This window comes from Pogona vitticeps, chromosome 1, assembly GCF_051106095.1.
Source record: "Pogona vitticeps strain Pit_001003342236 chromosome 1, PviZW2.1, whole genome shotgun sequence".
Lineage (NCBI taxonomy): Eukaryota > Metazoa > Chordata > Lepidosauria > Squamata > Agamidae > Pogona > Pogona vitticeps.
The window spans coordinates 314,923,613-314,943,571 of NC_135783.1; the positions used below are offsets into that span (position 1 = coordinate 314,923,613).

Below are 19,959 nucleotides of genomic sequence, written 5' to 3' on the forward strand. Positions count from 1 at the left end.
TTTTCTGGAACTCTCTGGCTTTTTCTACAATCCAGCGCATGTTAGCAATTTGGTCTCTAGTTCCTCTGCCCCTTCAGAATCCAGCTTGTACTTCTGGGAGTTCTTCGGTCCACATACTGCTGAAGCCTACCTTGTAGGATTTTGAGCATAACCTTGCTAGCGTGTGAAATGAGTGCAATTGTCTTGTAGTTGGAGCATTCTTTGGCACTGCCCTTCTTTGGGATTGGGGTGTAGACTGATCTTTTCCAGTCCTCTGGCCACTGTTGAGTTTTCCAAACTTGCTGGCATATTGAATGTAGCACCTTAACAGCATCATCTTTTAAGATTTTAAATAGTTCAACTGGAATGCCATCACCTCCACTGGCCTTGTTGTCAGCCATGCTTTCTAAGGCCCACTTCACTCTCCAGGATGTCTGGCTCAAGGTCAGCAGCCACACTGTCTGGGTTGTCTGAGTGCTGCATGTGTTGCTTTCAAACTAACAGCATATGGGCCAATGTTTGACAAATTATCAGCATGCATACAACATCAAAAATAACATTGTACAAAAGCATGCCAAGTTAAGTATCCCCTATCAAAAAATAGATGCATATAATTATTTTAAAAGTATAAATTACCTGGCTTTGTATTGCTTTAATATTTATTTCCATTTACTAGAGTTAATGGTTATTTTTCAATAAAGAAGTGTTTGTATCATTGAAAGTTCTGTTATGTTTTGAAGACAAAAGGTGATGATTAATTCAGACAACTGTATGAGTTGTTTTTTCTAAACTAAAACATCAGTATTCAAATTTAATTGCATGGTTGGCACTTTGAAAGAAATAATATTCTCTTGTGTTGCCGTTTGGGCACTCTGGCTCAGAAAGGTTAGCCATCACTGTTGTAGGCTATAACCCTGACCATCCATAGCTAGAGGCACTATGGCCATCCTGGTTGGATGATGAGTGATGCAGTTGACCATTCTGGCTGGAAATAATGGAAGCCACATCCTGTGAAATTCTTGGAGTTTAAAAGCCAAAGTAACCTTTACTGTCTCTTGAGTCCAACACGGGAGGATGCTAGGTACAGCTGAACACAAACTGCGGGCTTGTTTACATTTACATTTGCATCAAAATAAGCTCTATTCTAAATGGAATCAATTTAGAAATCACGTGGTAGTCACTTGGTATTTGAGTTGGTGTGTGTGTCCTCTTGGGAAATGTTTTAATACATTTTAAAGCTGTATTGTGTCTTGGTTGAGGAGGCTGCACTGGCCTTAAAAATCACTGTATTTGAGGCTTGCCCGCTCACCCCTGCTGCTGTGGTGAGGAGAGAGAGAGGGAGAGAAAGGGCAAAGCTGCTTGTCCTTTTAGAAAGCTCGGCTGCTTCTGTCCCTTTAAGCATGCTCCAGCTGTCCCCCGTTTGAGAAATAAATAAAATTTGTACCCACAGCTTACACCACAGAAATGAAAGGTGCCTGACTTTGTAGCAGTGCTTAAACGTTGATCCAAGCATGGCTCCTCATGGATCCAGATGATTTTAACATGGGATCATCCCCAAACCACTGTCCAATCTGTGGGTGGACATGGTGCCTATGACTGAGGTTGTTTGGGGGATGATCCTACATAGGTAAAAATCATGTGGATCCATGGGAATCTGTGCCTCTGCTCCATTTTTTTGCCCAAAGACAGCTCTTTGCTCCAACGCTGCACTGGACTGGCTCTGTCTTCTCCTTCCTCTCAGGCTCCCTCTGCCTGTCCGTTCCTCCTCCTCCCTGAGCCCCACAGCTTTTGTTGCTGCCGCTGCCTCTGATAGTTACCCAAAAACACAATTTGCAGAGGCAGGTGTTTAGATATGTAGAAACCGTTGAAATAAATCAGGGTTTCATATGCATGCGAAAAATTACCAACCCTCTTGTGGAACAGTGTTTTATGTCACTTTCCAACCAGAAAGCATACTTCCCTGGCAAAGTAATCCATATTTTTGTTTACGTCATGCAGACACCATTTTTAAAATCATTTTTTAAAAAAAACCAGAAGGTGATACCATAGTGCTCTTTTTCGTCAGTGGGGTCAAGCCCTGAGGCAATACCTCTGAGGGCTGAAAGGGTCCCAGGCTTTACAGTCATAGGGATTGTTGGCTTTGCTGTCAGGGAAGAAACATGTTTTTGCTCCCGCTGACCAAGGTAAGCCCTAGCAATGACTTTATGGCCTGCCGTAGAAAGGATGGGAAGCAACAAGAGACAGCCAACTGTTACTGCGTCCTCTCCTGAGATATTCTTTAGTTCTTACAGAGGGGAGGGACAGTGCAGAATAGAAACTATGCCCAGAAATGAGACCTTTGAACAGAGTAACAGCTTGGTCGCTATTGCCCCAGCCAGTCAAGAAACAAGGGATGCATGTGGAGAGAGGACTAAATAAAGTGTCTTTCGCTTTGCTTTGCTCTTTCTCCCCACTTTGCAAAATGTGAAATAAAATCCATCTCCACAGTTGTCTGTGTTTAGATGCTAATCTGAATTGAGGCTTACATCTTCTTATCTGTGTTTTAATGCTACAACATATAGCATGCCGCCTACTTTTAAAGGTACAGTTCCGCTTCCAAATTGGAAATTTAACCGTTTCAAAAATTTTTCCCTCTCTATGACTTTGTTTCTTTCTCTTTCTTCTACCTCTTACACACACACTCTATCTCTCTCTCACACACACACACAAAAAAAATCAAAATGTACTTCATGAAACTATTGTATATGAAGCACTTATTAGCCATAATTAAATGGACAATATGAATTTACTACGTCTTTAGGACTCTGGCTTGTTCTGGTTTAGAGCAAGATGATTAATGCAAATACATATTACTTGAGATAACCATTTAGCAGCTAATTTAGCCAAATTTATTACAGCAGTTAGAGGTTTTTCATTTTAGCAGACGGAGACAAGGACATGCCAAAAGCAGAGATCTCTGTGAAAGCACACTGCCCTCTAGTGTGCGAGATTTTGCAGGACTGAGAACTAATACTACAGAAGAAGTGCAAGCTAGAGTAGCAAGAATAACAAACACGTTGTCTAAATTTGTGCCAAAGACACACAGTCTTACTGTTCTAGCAAGTGAGGTGTGTCTTTTTCTCCTTTCACTGAAACAAACGTATCCCGGCTCTACAGCCAGTTTCAGCCTGGCAAGACATTTATATGAAATGAATGTTTATATCTGTATATTTAAGCATATTCCAGCTCAGCTTTGCAGAAGTGATACTTTTCGGTTGTCCTTCCCTCGCTGAAGCGATTTCAGATGCTGCACAGAGCTCTTAGCTTTAACGTACTCAGCTCTGCAGCTCCCTGAGGCCACTGATTCTCCTGCAGTTCTTTGGTGGATTTATTTTGCTCTGGTATTAAGCAGAGTCTCTGCAGACATTCCCCCTACTGACCATTGGAGATTTGGTTCATCTGAGGACTGTAAATTCTGTTTGACAAGATCAAAAGAAACAGATGTGTAAGTTCAGTAGTTGATATCGCCTGCAATGAAGAGGAATGATCAAAGAACGAGGGTACAGTATCTTCCCAAACCTTTCAAATAGCCAGAATCTCAAAGAGGTTTACCCAGGAGCTATGAATAAATCACAGAGAAATTTAACTTTTTTTTAGAAAGGGGGAAAAAAACCCACACAATTTGATGTTGAGTGCATTAGAAATGTCCACACAGGAGATAGGGCTCTATGAGGTGCAGAGATTTGTACTATTCCATACTTACCTGAACTGCCAAAAGCAGATTAAAATCATGCTAGAAGTAGAGGTAAACCCTGCTTCTCCTCCAGGGCTCTTGGAAATGACTGGATTTATTTGTCATACATTATGATATACAGTATTCTATTAAAAGCAGTGAGGAGAAGGCTCTGTGAACGTGTCTCATCCTATCTTTGAAGGGAAGAGTTCCCCTTCAAGTGCTGTGCTTGTAATGGTCCTTGTTCCTTTTGTTTTCCTCACTCCAGTGTTGAACAAGGGTCAATGTGTAACAAAATATTACCGCTGGATGCAGAAGAACGGCGGTTATATTTGGATACAGTCTAGTGCCACCATTGCGATCAATGCCAAGAATGCAAATGAGAAGAACATCATCTGGGTCAATTACCTTCTGAGGTATATCTTTCTGTCAGTTTCATTATTTGCCTTTATGTTGTGACTGCATGAGTCATATTGAATGGGTGATGGTCAAGACAGGATGGGAGGAATTTAATGTGATCTCACTCAGAATCAGTATCTACTAATGGATAAAACAAGATGTTCGTAGGCTTGCTGGTGTCCAAACAGCTCTCAAATGCAGTTGTTGCATTGACTTAATAATGGCTTTATTAAAGGGTTGGTTTACAGCCATTTCTTGCTAGCTGTCTGTGGCTATCAGAGGATTCTGTATTAAAGCCTGGAACAATGTTCCTACCATATTTTTTGACATACAGTATGTCATAGAAAGATCACTTAAATTTCCTTGTGATTTTAGAAGACCTGTTTAGTATAGACATTATTACAAGATTTACCTGAAAATGCTGCCACTAGTTTTATTCACTTTATGATCTAGGTATGTTGGATGTGTTAACTAAACACATAATGTATTTTTAATTGTTTTATCTTTTTATTACATTTAAATTGTTGTAAGCTGCCCAGAGACCTTTGGGTAGTGTGGGCGGCATATAAGTAAAATAAAATAAAATAAAATAAACAAACAAACACTAGATGTGTTGCTGAAAATACTAGATGGTAAGTTTTGAGCACTAATACTAAGAAAGAACTGTGCAAGGTGTTTTGGGGGTGCATTGTTCCAGGAAAGATACAGAATTGTCACCTGCATGAACATACCTCTTAACAGATGGCAAGGGCTAGTGTGCACTGTGACCAAGGGAGTTTTAGAAGTCCCATATTATGCAGAGACTTACTGAGCAAATTGATCAATCTCAGTTCTGTTATCTGTAAAATAACACAGCACTTGATGTCCACTTCCAGTCTCCCTGTTGCCTCCCCGCGTTTTGTAGCAAAACTGTGTACGAGTGCTGTTTGTGCTGATCACAAAAACCAATCCCCTACATTTTTGGAGCAGGTTGTAATACATTTTTAAATTGTCAAAAAGCTGCAAGGAGGATTTTTTCTCCTCAGAGTAAGATGCAAATAGAGAGAAGATTTTAAGCAAATAAATGTGTAAGGTACTTGAGAATCTGAACAAAAAGGAATCTAAACAGACTTTGTGGATATAAGCAGAGCAGAACAAGAAGAGTTCTCTGTATTCAGTTTGGAGGTTGTGTGCCTGTCGTTTGAGAAATTAAGGTTGGGAGAAGCAGAATTCACACTGCAGCCAAAAATCTCACATATAATCTTGTTATCAAGTATGCCTGCATTCGTCCTTGCTAACAATGTTATTGTAATTTAGTCATATCTCACCTTTTTTTTTGCAATAGAAAAAAAGGGGACACAGAGTTGCAGGTAGTCTTTCATCCAGATGTGCACCAAACTCAGACTTCATCACATTTTTACATCAGGTGCTCTCAGACGACATGCCAGTTATGTTGGATTACAGCTCACAGAACCCTACAACCAGGTGGCTGTTGTTCCGGGAGTTGAAGTCCAGCATTATCTGGAAGTGGAAGGCTATTCTTAAGAAGCTGAATCATCTCAGTAGTTGGGTCCATCTCGTATATTGTAACAGCTTGTTCCCTTCCCTGTTTGACTCCCTGTTTTCAGGCAAACTTTATTGCCAGAGTGTGAGCTTAACAATCGTCGTTTAGTCATTTAGTCATGTCCGACTCTTCATGACCCCATGGACCAGAGCACGCCAGGCCCTCCTATCTTCCACTGTCTCCCATAGTTGCGTCAATTTCATGTTGGTTGCTTCGTAGACACTGTCCAGCCATCTCATCCTCTGTCGTCCCCTTCTCCTCTTGCCATCACACTTTCCTGACATCAAGGTCTTTTCCAAGGAGTCTTCTCTTCTCATGAGATGGTCAAAGTACTGGAGCCTCAGCTTCAGGATCTGTCCTTCCAGTAAGCACTCAGGGTTCATTTCCTTTAGAATTGATAGGTTTGTTCTCCTTGCAGTCCAGGGGACTCTCAAGAGTCTCCTCCAGCACCATAATTCAAAGGCATCAATTCTTCGGCGGTCAGCTTTCTTTATGGTCCAGCTCTCACTTCCATACATTACTACAGGAAAAACCACAGCACTGACTATTCGGACTTTTGTTGGCAAGGCGATGTCTCTGCTTTTTAAGATGCTGTCAAGGCTTGTCATCGCTTTCCTCCCCAGAAGCAGGCGTCTTTTAATTTCATGGCTGCTGTCTCCATCTGCAGTGATCATGGAGCCCAAGAAAGTAATATCTGTCACTGCCTCCATATCTTCCCCTTCAATTTCCCAGGAGGTGATGGGACCTGTGGCCATGATCTTAGTTTTTTTATGTTGAGTTTCAGGCCGTTTTTTGCACTCTCCTCTTTCACCCTCATTACAAGGTTCTTTAATTCCTCCTCACTTTCTGCCATCAGAGTGGTATCATCTGCATATCGGAGGTTGTTGATATTTCTTCCGGCAATCTTAATTCCGGTTTGGGATTCCTCCAGTCCAGCCTTCCGCATGATGTATTCTGCATATAAATAAGCCGGGAGACAATATACAGGGTTGTCGTACCCATTTCCCAATTTTGAACCAATCAGTTGTTCCATATCCAGTTAAACTGTTGCTTCCCATCCCACATATAGGTTTCTCAGGTGATAGACAAGGTGGTCACGCACTTCTGGGAATTCTCGGTCCACATACTGCTGATGCCTACCTTGTAGGATTTTGAGCATAACCTTGCTAGCGTGTGAAATGAGTGCAATTGTACGATAGTTGGAGCATTCTTTGGTGCTGCCTTTCTTTGTGATTGGGATGTAGACTGATCTTTTCCAATCCTCTGGCCACTGTTGAGTTTTCCAAACTTGCTGGCATATTGAATGTAGCACCTTAACAGCATCATCTTTTAAGATTTTAAATAGTTCAACTGGAATTGTCATCACCCCCACTGGCCTTGTTGTTAGCCATGTTTTTTTTTTTTTTTTGACTTATATACCGCCCCATAGCGCTACAAGCACTCTCCGGGCGGTTTACAATTTTAATTATACAGGCTACACATTGCCCCGCCAGCAAGCTGGGTACTCATTTTACCGACCTCGGAAGGATGGAAGGCTGAGTCAACCTTGAGCCGGCTACCTGGGATTTGAACCCCAGGTCGTGAGCACAGTTTTAGATGCAGTACAGCGTTTTAACCACTGCGCCACGAGGCTCTTTCTAATGCCCATTTGACTTCACTCTCCAGGATGTCTGGCTCAAGGTCAGCAACTACATTGTCTGGGTTGTCTGGGATATCCAAATCTTTCTGATATAATTCCTCTGTGTATTCTTGCCACCTCTTTTTGATGTCTTCTGCTTCTGTTAGGTCCCTCCCATTTTTCTCCTTTATCATGTTCATCTTTGCACAAAATGTTCCTCTAATATCTCCAATTTTCCTGAACAGATCTCTGGTTTTTCCTTTTCTGTTATTTTCCTCTATTTCTTTGCATTGTTCATTTAAGAAGGCATCCTTGTCTCTCCTTGCTATTCTTTGGAAGTCTGCATTCAAGTTTCTGTAACTTTCCCTATCTCCCTTGCATTTTGTTTCCCTTCTCCTCTCTGCTATTTCTAAGGCCTCATTGGACAGCCACTTTGCTTTCTTGCATTTCCTTTTCTTTGGGCTGGTTTTTGTTACTGCCTCCTGTACAATGTTATGAGCCGCTATCCAAAATTCTTCAGGCACTCTGTCCACCAAATCTAGTTCCTTAAATCTGTTCTTCACTTCCACTGTGTATTCATAAGGGATTTGGTTCAGATTATACCCAAGTAGCCCAGTGGTTTTTCCCACTTTCTTCAGTTCAAGCTTGAATTTTGCTATGAGAAGCTGATGATCAGAGCCACAGTCAGCTCCAGGTCTTGTTTTTGCTGACTGTATAGAGCTTCTCCACCTTTGGCTGCAGAGAATATAATCAATCTGATTTTGATATTGCCCATCTGGTGATTTCCATGTATAGAGTCGCCTCTTGTGTTGTTGGAAAAGAGTGTTTGTGATGACCAGCTTGTTCTCTTGACAAAACTCTATTAGCCTTTGCCCTGCTTCGTTCTGAACTCCAAGGCCAAACTTCCCTGTTGTTCCTTTTATCTCTTGGCTCCCTACTTTAGCATTCCAGTTCCCTAGAATGAGAAGAACATCTTTCTTTGGTGTCAGTTCTAGAAGGCATTGTAAATCTTCATAAAATTGTTCAGTTTCAGTCTCCTCAGCAATGGTGGTTGGTGCATAAACTTGGATTATTGTGATGTTGAAAGGTCTTCCTGGGATTCGTATTGACATCATTCTATCATTTTTGAGATTGTATCCCATTACAGCTTTTCCCACTCTTGTTGATTACGAAGGCTACTCCATTCCTTCTATGGGATTCTTGCCCACAATAGTAGATATGATAATCATCTGAGCTGAATTCGCCCATTCCTGTCCATTTTAGTTCACTGATGCCCAGGATGTCGATGTTTATTCTTGCTATCTCCTGTTTGACCACCTCCAGCTTCCCAAAGTTCATAGATTTTACATTCCAGGTTCCTATGCAGTATTTTTCTTTGCAGCATTGGACTTTCTTTTCACTTCCAGGCACGTCCACAGCTGATCTTCCTTTTGGCTTTGGTACGACCACTTCATTAGCTCTGGAGCTACTTGTGCTTGTCCTCCGCTCCTCCTCAGTAGCATGTTGGACGCCTTTCGACTTGAGGGGCCCATCTTCCAGCATCATTTCTTTTAGCCTTTTGTTTCTGATCATGGAGCGTTCTTGGCAAAGATACTGGGGTAGCATTGCCATTTCCTACTCCAGGTGGATTGCGTTTAGTCGGAACTCTCCACTATGTCCTGTCTGTCTTGGGTGTCCCTGCATGGCATAGCCCATAGCTTCTCTGAGTTACTCAAGCCCCTTCGCCATGACAAGGCAGCAATCCATGAAGGGGGCTTAACAATATGGTGTGCTTAATTCCTTACTCTAAAAACTAGCAAGTGACCAATTTGCCTCTTAAATCTTAGGGTTTTCCAAACAGAGATAATAACAGAATGTGGTGTGTTTTGCCAGCCACCTTTTCTTTAACAGATTTTCTGTAGTAAGGAAAAAGATAGAACAAGTGGTTGTAGGGATAAGAATGCAGCGTGATAATGGCATGATAAAAGCCTCATCTGCAGCCACTCTTAAACCGAAGGGAAAAACTGTTTCCCCACAGAGAGAAAGAGAAAGAGAGATCAAAAGAGAAAGACTGAGGAAGATGGAATCATCATAAGAGAGGCTGAGAAGATAGTCAGGAGTAATAAACAACATGCAATCCAGCAATAGGAAAAGAAGAAACGCTGTTTACATGTTGGTAGTACTGGTTGCAAAACATAGATTTATTAGTCAGTAGCAAGAACAATATGCAGTTTAATTAATCACAAATGTTCCCATAGTGATACCTGGGCAATAGCAGACATAATGGTGGTGGTGGTGGTGGGGGGTTAACTTATTATTCATGGTAATATTGGAAGAAGTCTCCATAAAACCTCTGATCTAAATAAGTGGAAGAAGATTCATATGTTTTCATGCTTGCTTTGCTATGCTCTCTATTTGCATTTTTGCTTTTTGCTCCAGAGATTTGCAAAAAGAAAAAGAAGCTGTCACATTCCAAACCATATGTCTGTATTTCTCTCTCTCTTTTTAAAGCAACCCAGAATACAAGGATACGCCAATGGATATTGCTCAGCTTCCTCACCTGCCAGAGAAAACATCCGAATCCTCTGAGACCTCGGATTCTGAATCAGACTCAAAGGACAACTCAGGTAATGTAAATATTCAGCTTTTTTTGTTGCTTTGCATCTTATGAGAATGATCTGTTTTGCGTTGTGTGTGTTTTACATTTCTTTCCATGATTAGAGCCCATTTAGGAATTATTTATGTGCCTTCTTAGGGGCTCTCATAATTTTCAAAGTAGTATTTGTTTTGTGAAAAGAGCAAAACCTTTGAAGAATCATTGTACTCATGCTACTTTGAGAGTAGTTGTGAACAAATTGTGTAGGATTTTCTTGTGATGTTTGCAGCATGCTTGGTTTGTGCCTTTAGCAAACATCCAAAGGTCTTGACTCCCTGTGCTCATTTGCTTCTTTTCTGTCTCATATGTACGTATCACTTCAGTGAAGTTGGGTTTAGAATAGAGCCAAACATTCTCAAAATGTCTTTCTGCCTGGCAAACCATCTGTTTTGGGCCCTTCCCCCTCGCCCTGACCTGAGAAAGAGGATATTTGGCCAAATACTCTTTTCTAATTTTTGTCACGGTTTCAGTTCGCTCTCCACCCTACCCCCAGTGCTCTAGAACAACAGTAGGTCTAAGGTACTCTGAGTGAAGCAAAATGGCAGGATGACAAAACAATCTAATAGGGACCGGTGCCCTTCCACGTTGTACAGAATGTTGAGGTGGCAGAAAAGGAGCTTGGAAAAAGAGACAGGGATGAAGGAGAACATTGGCTTAACCCCAATAGCTTATTTTTAAATGGAAGTCTGGGTTTGACGAGGACAATGCGTTAGAAGATGTATGTTTTTTTTAAATTACCCTTCTTCCACAGTGCAGGAATTTTTCACAGGGAAAGAAAAGAAAAGGAACGTGTGTTTCTTATTCCTTCTCCACAGAAAACTACTTCTCTCTCTCTCTCTCTCTCTCTCTGTTTCTCCCTCCGTCTCATTCTACCTCTCTCTCTCACACACACATACATATAGACAGAAACATATATACACAAAGATACTAGCTGTATTCAGGCGTCCTGCCTGAGAACACATAGGGCTCATAGGGTGCTGCTAATATGGGGATGCAAAGAAGACCCACCCTTCCCTTCCCCATTTCCCCACCACTGCAGACGTTTGTGTGTTGATCATGAAGGTCCTCATAGGTTCTGTTAGCACATTCAGCCAAGCATTTTCATGACTGTCACTCCTCATTCACTTGATAGCGCCTCTGCCTACCTCTGTGCTCAACTTGTTTGAGACAGGACTTCCATTTACATTTCTGTCCTCACTACCATTAGAACTCTAGATGCTTTCAAGCTAAACTCCTGAATAGGTTTTACTGTACTTGCCCATCCCGGTTTCTGTTCCTGCTTCTCTCTCTGTAATGTCAACATGCAGCGCTGCTGTTGCTCTCAGAGATAAATGCTGACCTTCCAAAGCCTGAGGCAGACCTAGGAAAACTGCAGTCCATCCCCCACACAATAGAGGGTGACTTTTATATGTTATATGATATATTGGTACATGCCACTCAAAGCATATCCTAATTTAGCCTATGTGACAAAACCGTCACTCAGTTCCACTTCTATTCCTGAATTGTAGAGATAGTAATGGCAGGCAAGTCCCTCTCAACTTGATCCTTGCTCAAACTATGGTTCTGAGTTTGAAAGGAAACACACTTTTGCCAGCGATGTTACCAGCAATAATATCTTACTGGCAAATACGCCTTTAAGTGGATTTTAAATCACATGTTCTTCTTCTTAATTGTGCTTTTTTGCTTTTCTTTCTGTTCAGAGGACAATGAGAATTCAAAGTCGGACGAGAAAGGAAACCAGTCAGAAAACAGTGAAGACCCCGAGTCAGATAGAAAGAAGTCTGGGAATCAGTCAGATAATGAAATGAACTGTAACGACGATGGGAACAGCTCCAGCAACCAGGACAGCAGAGACAGCGATGACAGCTTTGAAAATTCTGACTTTGAGAATCAAAAGGCCCCTGAGGATAGTTTTGGCACACTTGGTTCTATGCAGATCAAGGTGGAGCGGTACGTGGAGAGTGAATCAGACCTACGGCTACAGAACTGTGAGTCATTGACCTCAGACAGCGCCAAGGACTCAGACAGTGCAGGAGAAGTGAACGCTCAGTCTTCCAGTAAACATCAAAAGAGGAAGAAGAGGAGGAAAAAGCAAAAAGGAGGCAGCATAACCCGTAGAAGGCTATCAAGCACCTCAAGCCCCAATGGACTTGACTCTGCGCTGGTGGATCAGCCCCAGTTGCTCTCATCGCCAAACAGTGCCTCAGTGCTCAAAATCAAAACAGAGATTTCAGAACCTATCAATTTTGATAACGATAGCAGTATTTGGAATTACCCGCCCAACAGGGAAATCTCAAGGAACGAATCACCCTACAGTATGACCAAGCCCCCCAATTCTGAGCACTTCCCTTCCCCGCAAGCCAGCAGTAGTTTACATGTCTCCATTCCAGACTCTGTTCTCACCCCACCAGGGACTGAAAATACTGCCAGCCGCAAATCTCAGTTCAGCACCTCATCCAATTCCGCCTTGGCTCCCGTATCCTCTGACCCTTTGTCACCACCTCTGTCAGCATCTCCGCGGGACAAACATCCAGGAGGCCCCAGCACTTCCAACTCTTTGTTGTACACTGGGGACCTGGAAGCTCTCCAGAGGTTGCAGGCAGGCAACGTGGTCCTTCCTTTGGTTCACAGGGTAACGGGAACCCTTGCTGCCACCAGCACAGCTGCTCAGAGGGTCTATACCACTGGCACTATTCGGTATGCTCCAGCTGAAGTTACTTTAGCCATGCAGGGCAACCTCCTCCCCAATACCCATGCTGTTAACTTTGTGGACGTTAACAGCCCCAGCTTTGGCCTCGACCCTAAAACGCCGATGGAAATGCTCTATCACCATGTTCACCGACTCAATATGTCAGGACCATTTGGAAGTGCTGTGAGCGCGGCCAGTCTGACCCAAATGCCTGCAGGGAATGTGTTCACAACTGCCGAAGGACTCTTCTCCACTCTTCCATTTCCTGTGTACAGCAATGGTATCCATGCCGCACAGACACTGGAACGGAAGGAGGATTGAAATATGACCACATACTGTGTTCAGTGTTAAACTCTGAGGCATAGACTATATTTTAATTTAGACCTTTAATTCTAGCACTTTGAATTTGAGCAGGTCAGCTTATTCACTCAATATGATGGGCCCCATTCCATTCCCATTCTCTTTAACTTGACTTATTCTTTAATGTAAGAGATATTTTTTTATTTTTGCCTTCAGAGAGCTGAAGTACCAGTTGCCTGCCATTTTGTCTTCTTCCAAGATGTGTATTTTTTTTTCCTTTGCATCTTTATTAAGATGCCTTTAATATGTGTATGCCTCTGCCATAGAATACTCAGTGTTGTGGTAAAGAGATTTTAAAAGTGTCAACCATTGGGTTTACTTCAAAATGATCTTGATGTGATCAAGATTAAAAGAAACAAGCATAAAACAATGCACCCTGTTTGACTAAGTCAAATGGAAAGGGTTTTTTGTTCCTAATTCCTTTAAAAAAATAGGGGATAGTATTTTAGAATTTTATGCAGAGTTTAATTCACTTTTTATGGTTAAGATTTTCTTACTTGCACATACAATAATTTGGGTTCTTAAGAAGTTAATTTCTGGCCTGTGATTAGAATATTAAGAAGATGGACTAAATGTTAATTACAGAAACGTTAACTTAATTTCTAAAACCATGGTGCTATCATTTATTAATCTGTAATGTCTTCATACAATATGCAGCTTGTGGGCTGGGATTTTTGAAAGGAATGTCTTCTGTATTAGTCTATAGTCAGGTGCTGCAGTCTCCTTGGTTAGTTAAGACAAAAGCCCTCATTAACATTTGCTGCAGAACTTAATTTTTTACCTCCAAACTAACAAACATAGCCTCATATTAAATTTAAATGGATCTTGAAGCCTTTATTTCCTCTTGTGAATGCGCTTAAAAAGAACAAGAAAACTCAGTTAAATGAATGAGGATCAGTGTTTTTTTAGGTGTGTATTTTTTTTCCTCTGTCTTTTTTTCTCAGTCTAACTGAGGCTAATTTTACAACTCCCAAATAACACTTCAGAGTAAGGAAATATATATAAAAATATATTTAACATGTTTTTATTTTTTCATTTAATGTTATAGAGGGAAGGTTGTATTTTTATTTTTTGTTTTGTTCTGTTTTGGCTCATTGATTTGTCTTTGGTAATCCCCCCCCTCCTCCTAGTGTTGGAAGCCAATATGTTTTAACAAATGGGTTAATAAGCTTGAAATAGATAACTGCAACTAAAAACTGCACATTAAGTAAAAACAAAAGAAAAGAAATCTCCTATTTTGTCTTCGTTGCCAGAAATCAATGTAGTGTCAAACACTCCAAATGACTGTCAAGTATAAATTCTTCTTCCACTCCATCTTTGGCAGCTGTTTGTTAAGGCATCTAATAACAGATGTGAGAACTGTAATGTGTACAATGTGTAAGTGTCCCTGGCTGTCAGTCCCATTGCAGTTTCAATGTGTGTTACTATATGCAGTATATACTAAGCTAATGTAGTTGTTTTGTCCTTTGTCTTCTCTGTGCTTTATCTCTAGTCTGGAGTGGTGACGTCCCATTCCTACAGTCCTAGTGAACCAGTGATTCTTGGGGGTTAGTGGTTTTTGTGTGGTGACCTTCCTCTGTAATGTCACCTTATGCTGCTTCCACTGTCTGTATAACTTTTCATTTTCTGCTGTTGCTTTGCTGTTGTGTAATCTCAGACCTCTCTCTCTCTCTTTCTCTCTCTTTCTCTCCCTCCCCCAATTCTTCACCTTTTCTCTCCTATTTCTTCCTATTTCTCTCTTCTTCCATTCTCAGAGATAAAAGACTCTTAACTAGCTCAAGGTTAATGGAGCCATTTTTCCCCACAGAGGAGTTCTGGGTATGTCTTACTCTTGACAGTGTGCATCACACAGTGCACTAAAGAGTGATACTCAGATGTATTAAACAAAGTAATGCCATAAAGCCTCAGTTGTTAACATTTCCAGAGTCCCTTGTGCTCTAACTGTAAGTAGAGGGTGCATTTCTTTGGTTGTCTCCCAAGTAGGCAAATGGAATAATAGAGAGAGAGCAATTTCAACTGAGATAGAAAATCCTTTCAAAGGTCAACCAACATGGTTTAAAGGGAAGCTGAGCTTAGAACTGTCTAGATAGATGCATAGATATATTGCATATATGTGCATTGTTAATCTGTTTTAGCTCACTGGTTCTTGACAGTTTGGATGACATAGCAGGTTGACCAGTTCCCTAGTACAGTTGGTTTAGAATCTGAATGGTAGGTCTGAGACAGAGTGAAATGGAGTAATGCTCCAAAAGGGCACTGAGTGTCACAGATTTTGACGAGTTTTTAAAGGGTGAGATTTGAAGGATTTAAAAATAGATTTCAAGGCCAAGGGAAGCTCATCTGGATTTATCTTTGGAAGCGCTACTCTAGCTGTTAAACAATCAAAGGAGTGCACCTATCAGCTACAAAGAACAGCTAGACAGCTGTTGTTGTTTTATTTTTATTTTTATAAATGTTTCTGTGTTGTGTCAAAATGATTTCTGGTGATTTAAACTAACAGATAATCACAGCTGCTGTCTAAATCCATAGTGTTTAAAATTACAAAATGGAAAAAAAAACTTCATTACCTGTGAAGACTGTGTCTGTGTTTTTAACTATTTCTTGTACAAATATATGAAAACTTTTATGAGGAGACTGGTGCCAAGTAGCTGAATAAAAAGGGGAAAGGGATTCTGTTCGTATAAATCTTAGCAGTGTTACTGACTACAATATATAAAAAAAATTAAAATGTTAAAAAATGACAGCTATGGTACATTTATTTTGTGTTAAAACTAACCGAATCTAACTTCTTGAGTGCCTGGCTTATTTGAAACATTTTTTTTCATTGATCATTGATAATGCTGCAAATCAGAAATGTACATACTTCATTTACAACAGGGTTCTTTTTATACTTTTGTAGATTCTCATACATGTCATACATGGTTGTCTTTATGTAACTTAATTTTTTTCATCCTGCAGGTGCCATTTTCATAATAAACTTCTCTTGGATTTGTTACTATCTGGCATAATTTCTTTTACATATGATCATCCTGATTAATTAATGCTGGTAGTATTTGTTTGAGCAGGATACCTTGTTTAATCATTTTATTTTAAAAATCTAAAAGCGGAAAAAAAAGAGGGCATAACTAGACTATTTCTAAAGCTTATGAGCTATGAAAGAACCTATGTAGATGCAGTCTAACGATGCTAATCCAAATACTACACTAAACGTGCCACCATCCTAAATTCTCAACTACCCCAACTCATTATCATACTGAGCATTTTATGCACATTATCAAAGCTGAATAATAGATCTGCAGTGTTAACAATTATAAAAAGGTGTGAATATATTTGATTATTGCACACCAGAAGAGGGCGGTTTGCATACATTAATCACCTAAAATACAGTTTATATTTCCATTTCTTATACTTCACATTGTTATAACCAAACTCTTCCGTCACTCATGCTCTATCTAGGTGCTTGACTTATCTAACAGCTTTTTTCCTTCAGACTGGTAGCAACTAAGTTATTGATTTCATATGTTTTTATTGGCCAGGCTTTCTGGCAAACTGAGGGCAGAAGAGTTTGCCAGCACATAACACAGAGCTTGACTTCCTAATAAAACCAAATGGGATGGGCCTCAAAACCTTATGGAGTGACTGACATTCAATGAAAGGAAAATGACTGCTATCTTGAAAAAAGAGAGATTATTGTTTATTTGTTTAAGATAGTGGCAGGCATTTGAGATCATACTTCTGATGGTTAATATAGAATTTTGATGCAAAAATAATACACAATAGATTTTTCTTGTTTGAGTGTTTGATTTATTTATTCCTTTTTAAAAAATTCTATTACCCTAAAATTTCACTGAATTGAATAATTTCATTTTGTGCCTTACTTTGCACACTTTTTCTGCACTATAGGAAACCAGGTATTAAAGATGGTGCTGATTGATGGCGAAAAAGGTTCTTCAGAAAGAAGATAAGGAGAAAAATGAGGAACACAATTTTCTGATTTGTGTTTTATTATATTTATTTTAGCATATATTACATTTTATCACACTTTTGTCCCCTAAGGTTTAAAGTGGTGTATATTATTATCCCCATTCCTACTAGTTTCACAATAAACTCTGTGTAGTAGGTAAGTGAGTGGTTGAAAGTCATTCAGTGATTAAGTGAACATTTGAATCCGGAATCCTTAATGTAAGGATACACATACACACATTGCTGGAGGAGTCAGTCCACTGCACAAGTAATCACCACACATCACTTCAACCTACCATGGATTATGCTCAGGGGAAATGTGTTCTGCTTTTAGCAGAAGCTGGATTGACATATTGCTGATTGCACCATATATTAATCACAAAGATACTTCTCCCTTGTAGGATAACAGTATACATCTGCTTGTGTCTAATTGTCAGTGCAATGATATTTTCTGCTCCAATCACATTCCTGCAAAGCTGCCATGGCTGCAGAATCAGCTGTTTTTTTTAACCTCCTAATGACCAACTGCTAATCATGTTAGCCAATTTGCAACTTATGGACTGTGGACCCTTCATGGCATCCTTTATCTTCTAAGGAAATTCCTAACTGTGAAACTGGCATCTCATATAGTTTGGCCCTGATGTGATATGGGGTGGCAGCATCTCATTACATATACAGTGCCCCGCTTGACGACAATAATCAATTCCAGCAAAATCGCTGTAGAGCGAAATCGTCGTCAAGCGAAATAAAAAACCCCATTGAAATGCATTGAAAACCATTTCAATGCGTTCCCGTGGGGGAAATACCTGCTCGTTTTGCGAAGCTCCTCCATAGGGTGGCCATTTTCCAATGCCTGTATAGCGAGCAATCAGTCCTGACAACAGTGGGGAGCCACTTTGCACAGCGGGCGGCCATTTTGAAAATCCGATGATCAGCTGTTTTGCTTGTCGTAATGTGAAAAACCGATTCCGAAGCAGGGAACCGATCGTCATCAAACAAAAATCGCCCATAGAATCATCGTTTTGCAATAGCGATCACAAAAACATCGTTGTCGAGCGATTTCATCGTATAAGATAAGATAAGATAAGAAATTTATTTGTCATTGCACTCACAAGTGGGTGCAACGAAATGAGGTGCTCTTCCCCAAGGTAAAACTGGACAACACCACTACAAAAAAAAGTTAAAATATACACAACACTCACCATACAAACATAGATACCCCGTTTCTCCCAGCAATTAAAATTCCACCAAAAACTTATGACCCCGCATTTAAACTCAATATTGCTGTTCTTGAATCTACTTGTCCTTGCTTTCAATACCCTGAATCTCCTTCTCGATGGTAATAATTTAAAGAGCTGATGTCCCGGATGAGAGGAGTCTTTCAGTATGTTAGATATCTTCCTCTTACATCTGTTCTGATACAATTCTTCCAAAGAGAGGAGTGAACAGCCAATGATGTTTTGGGCCATCTTAATCACCTTTTGAATTGCCTTTTTCTCTGCCACTGTGCAGCTCGTGAACCATACACAAAGACAGTAGGATAATATGCTCTCAATCGAACTCTGATAAAAGGTGGTATAATGAGGTAATCGTCAAGCGAGGCACCACTGTATTTACAAAAAATATTTTGGATTAGTCATCTCTGATTCAATGCTCCAGCTCAGCCTCTTAACGCTGTTTTAATTTTTAGTTACATTGATTCCTTTCTATGGGTATACTTCAATTGAGCTCATACTGATATACATGATTCTTCATCGTGGTCTTCTGTGAATGCACACAAAGGGTTAATACCAGCGCCAGCGTTGGGCCTCTCGGAACGTTTTCTAGCTGCAAGAGAAAAGTAACAATGTTTAGGACTACCCCTACTGCGCACGCCCAGCCTAAACGTCCCTCAGTTCCATTTTTCCGCCTAGCGGTTTGGAGCCTCTCGTCTTAGCTGCGTTATTGCGATCTATCTGATTTTTGGCTTTTGACCTCAGCTTCGCTCACGGACTACCCTAGCGCTTTTTCCCTTCAACTTGACGACCCGGTGTATTTTCTGGCTTTACTCGGACTGATTTCGGACTGCTCTGCCTTATCCTTGGACTTGTCGTTTCGGTTTCCTTACTGCCCTATGTCCCCTTCCGGGCCGTTCAGCAGGTGTGTGGTGTGCGACCGCAAAATTCCCCATCAGGACGGCCACGATACTTGCCTGTATTGTTTGGGGGAGTCGCACAATCCCAAAGCTTGCCCACACTGCAAAGCCTTCACTAAGGCCGCTCTCAAGGCTCGCCAACAGCGCCTTAAACTTCATCTGTGGGAGTCAACGTTGTCTTCCACGGCGCCCTCGGAGGGGGAAATGGCTTCCACTTCTCGAGCAGCTCCTGTTCAGTCAGTTGTCTCTAAAGTTTCCAAAATGTCGAAAAAATCCGCGTCGTCGAAATCGGCCGCTCCTGCTTCGAACCCCGAGCCTCCGGCTCCGAAAGCTAAACCGTCGAAATCGTCCAAAGCTAAGGCGGCCGCCCAGCTTAAAATGACATCCATTCCACTTTCTCCGAGCTCGGGTTCCATCCCATCGCCGATTCTTGAGGAGTTGTCGAGGCGCTTCGGGGCCTCGTCCGAGGCACCCGCGCCTCCTCCTGCTCGACGTACTGAAGTGTTACCGCCTTCGGGAAGGTCTTCCCCGACACCGAGCCAGTTAGTTGCTGTCACTACTGGCCTCGCTTCTGCCCCACATAGCCCTTTTCCTGCGGGCCAGGGGTCGCCTCCCGTGTCGATCTCGTCCGTACACTCGGACTCGAGATCCCCTCGAGAGAAGATACCTCGATCACCTGTGCGTTCGAGGTCGAAATCTCCTCGAGGCAAACGTTCTCGCACGGAGAAGCATGGCTCCCCGAGTCGGTCCCCTTCCTCCGGCCGCTCGAGGTCGAAGTCTCCTCGACGGAAACGATCGAAGAAGAGGCATCGAGCTTCCACTCAGTCCGACTCTGGCGATCGCTCGGACTCGAAATCCTCTAAGCGTAAACGCTCTAAGAAGAAGCACCGTTCTCATCGACGTCGTAGCAAGCATCGACGTCGGTCC

General features: G+C 41.4%; 1 protein-coding gene across 20 annotated transcripts in view; it reads left to right on the forward strand.

The window, feature by feature from the left end:
- Window positions 1-15,930, forward strand: part of NPAS3 (neuronal PAS domain protein 3) — a 932,663-nt gene extending 916,733 nt beyond the window's left edge. For all 20 annotated transcript variants that reach the window (XM_020788420.3, XM_072986345.2, XM_072986346.2 and 17 more), the window contains 3 exons: window positions 3,960-4,107; window positions 9,742-9,857; window positions 11,587-15,930. In XM_020788420.3, coding sequence (XP_020644079.3) covers window positions 3,960-4,107; window positions 9,742-9,857; window positions 11,587-12,896 — 1,574 coding nt within the window. In that variant the 3' untranslated portion in view covers window positions 12,897-15,930. The remainder of the gene's footprint in view (window positions 1-3,959; window positions 4,108-9,741; window positions 9,858-11,586) is intronic.
- The last annotated feature ends 4,029 nt before the right edge of the window (window positions 15,931-19,959 follow it).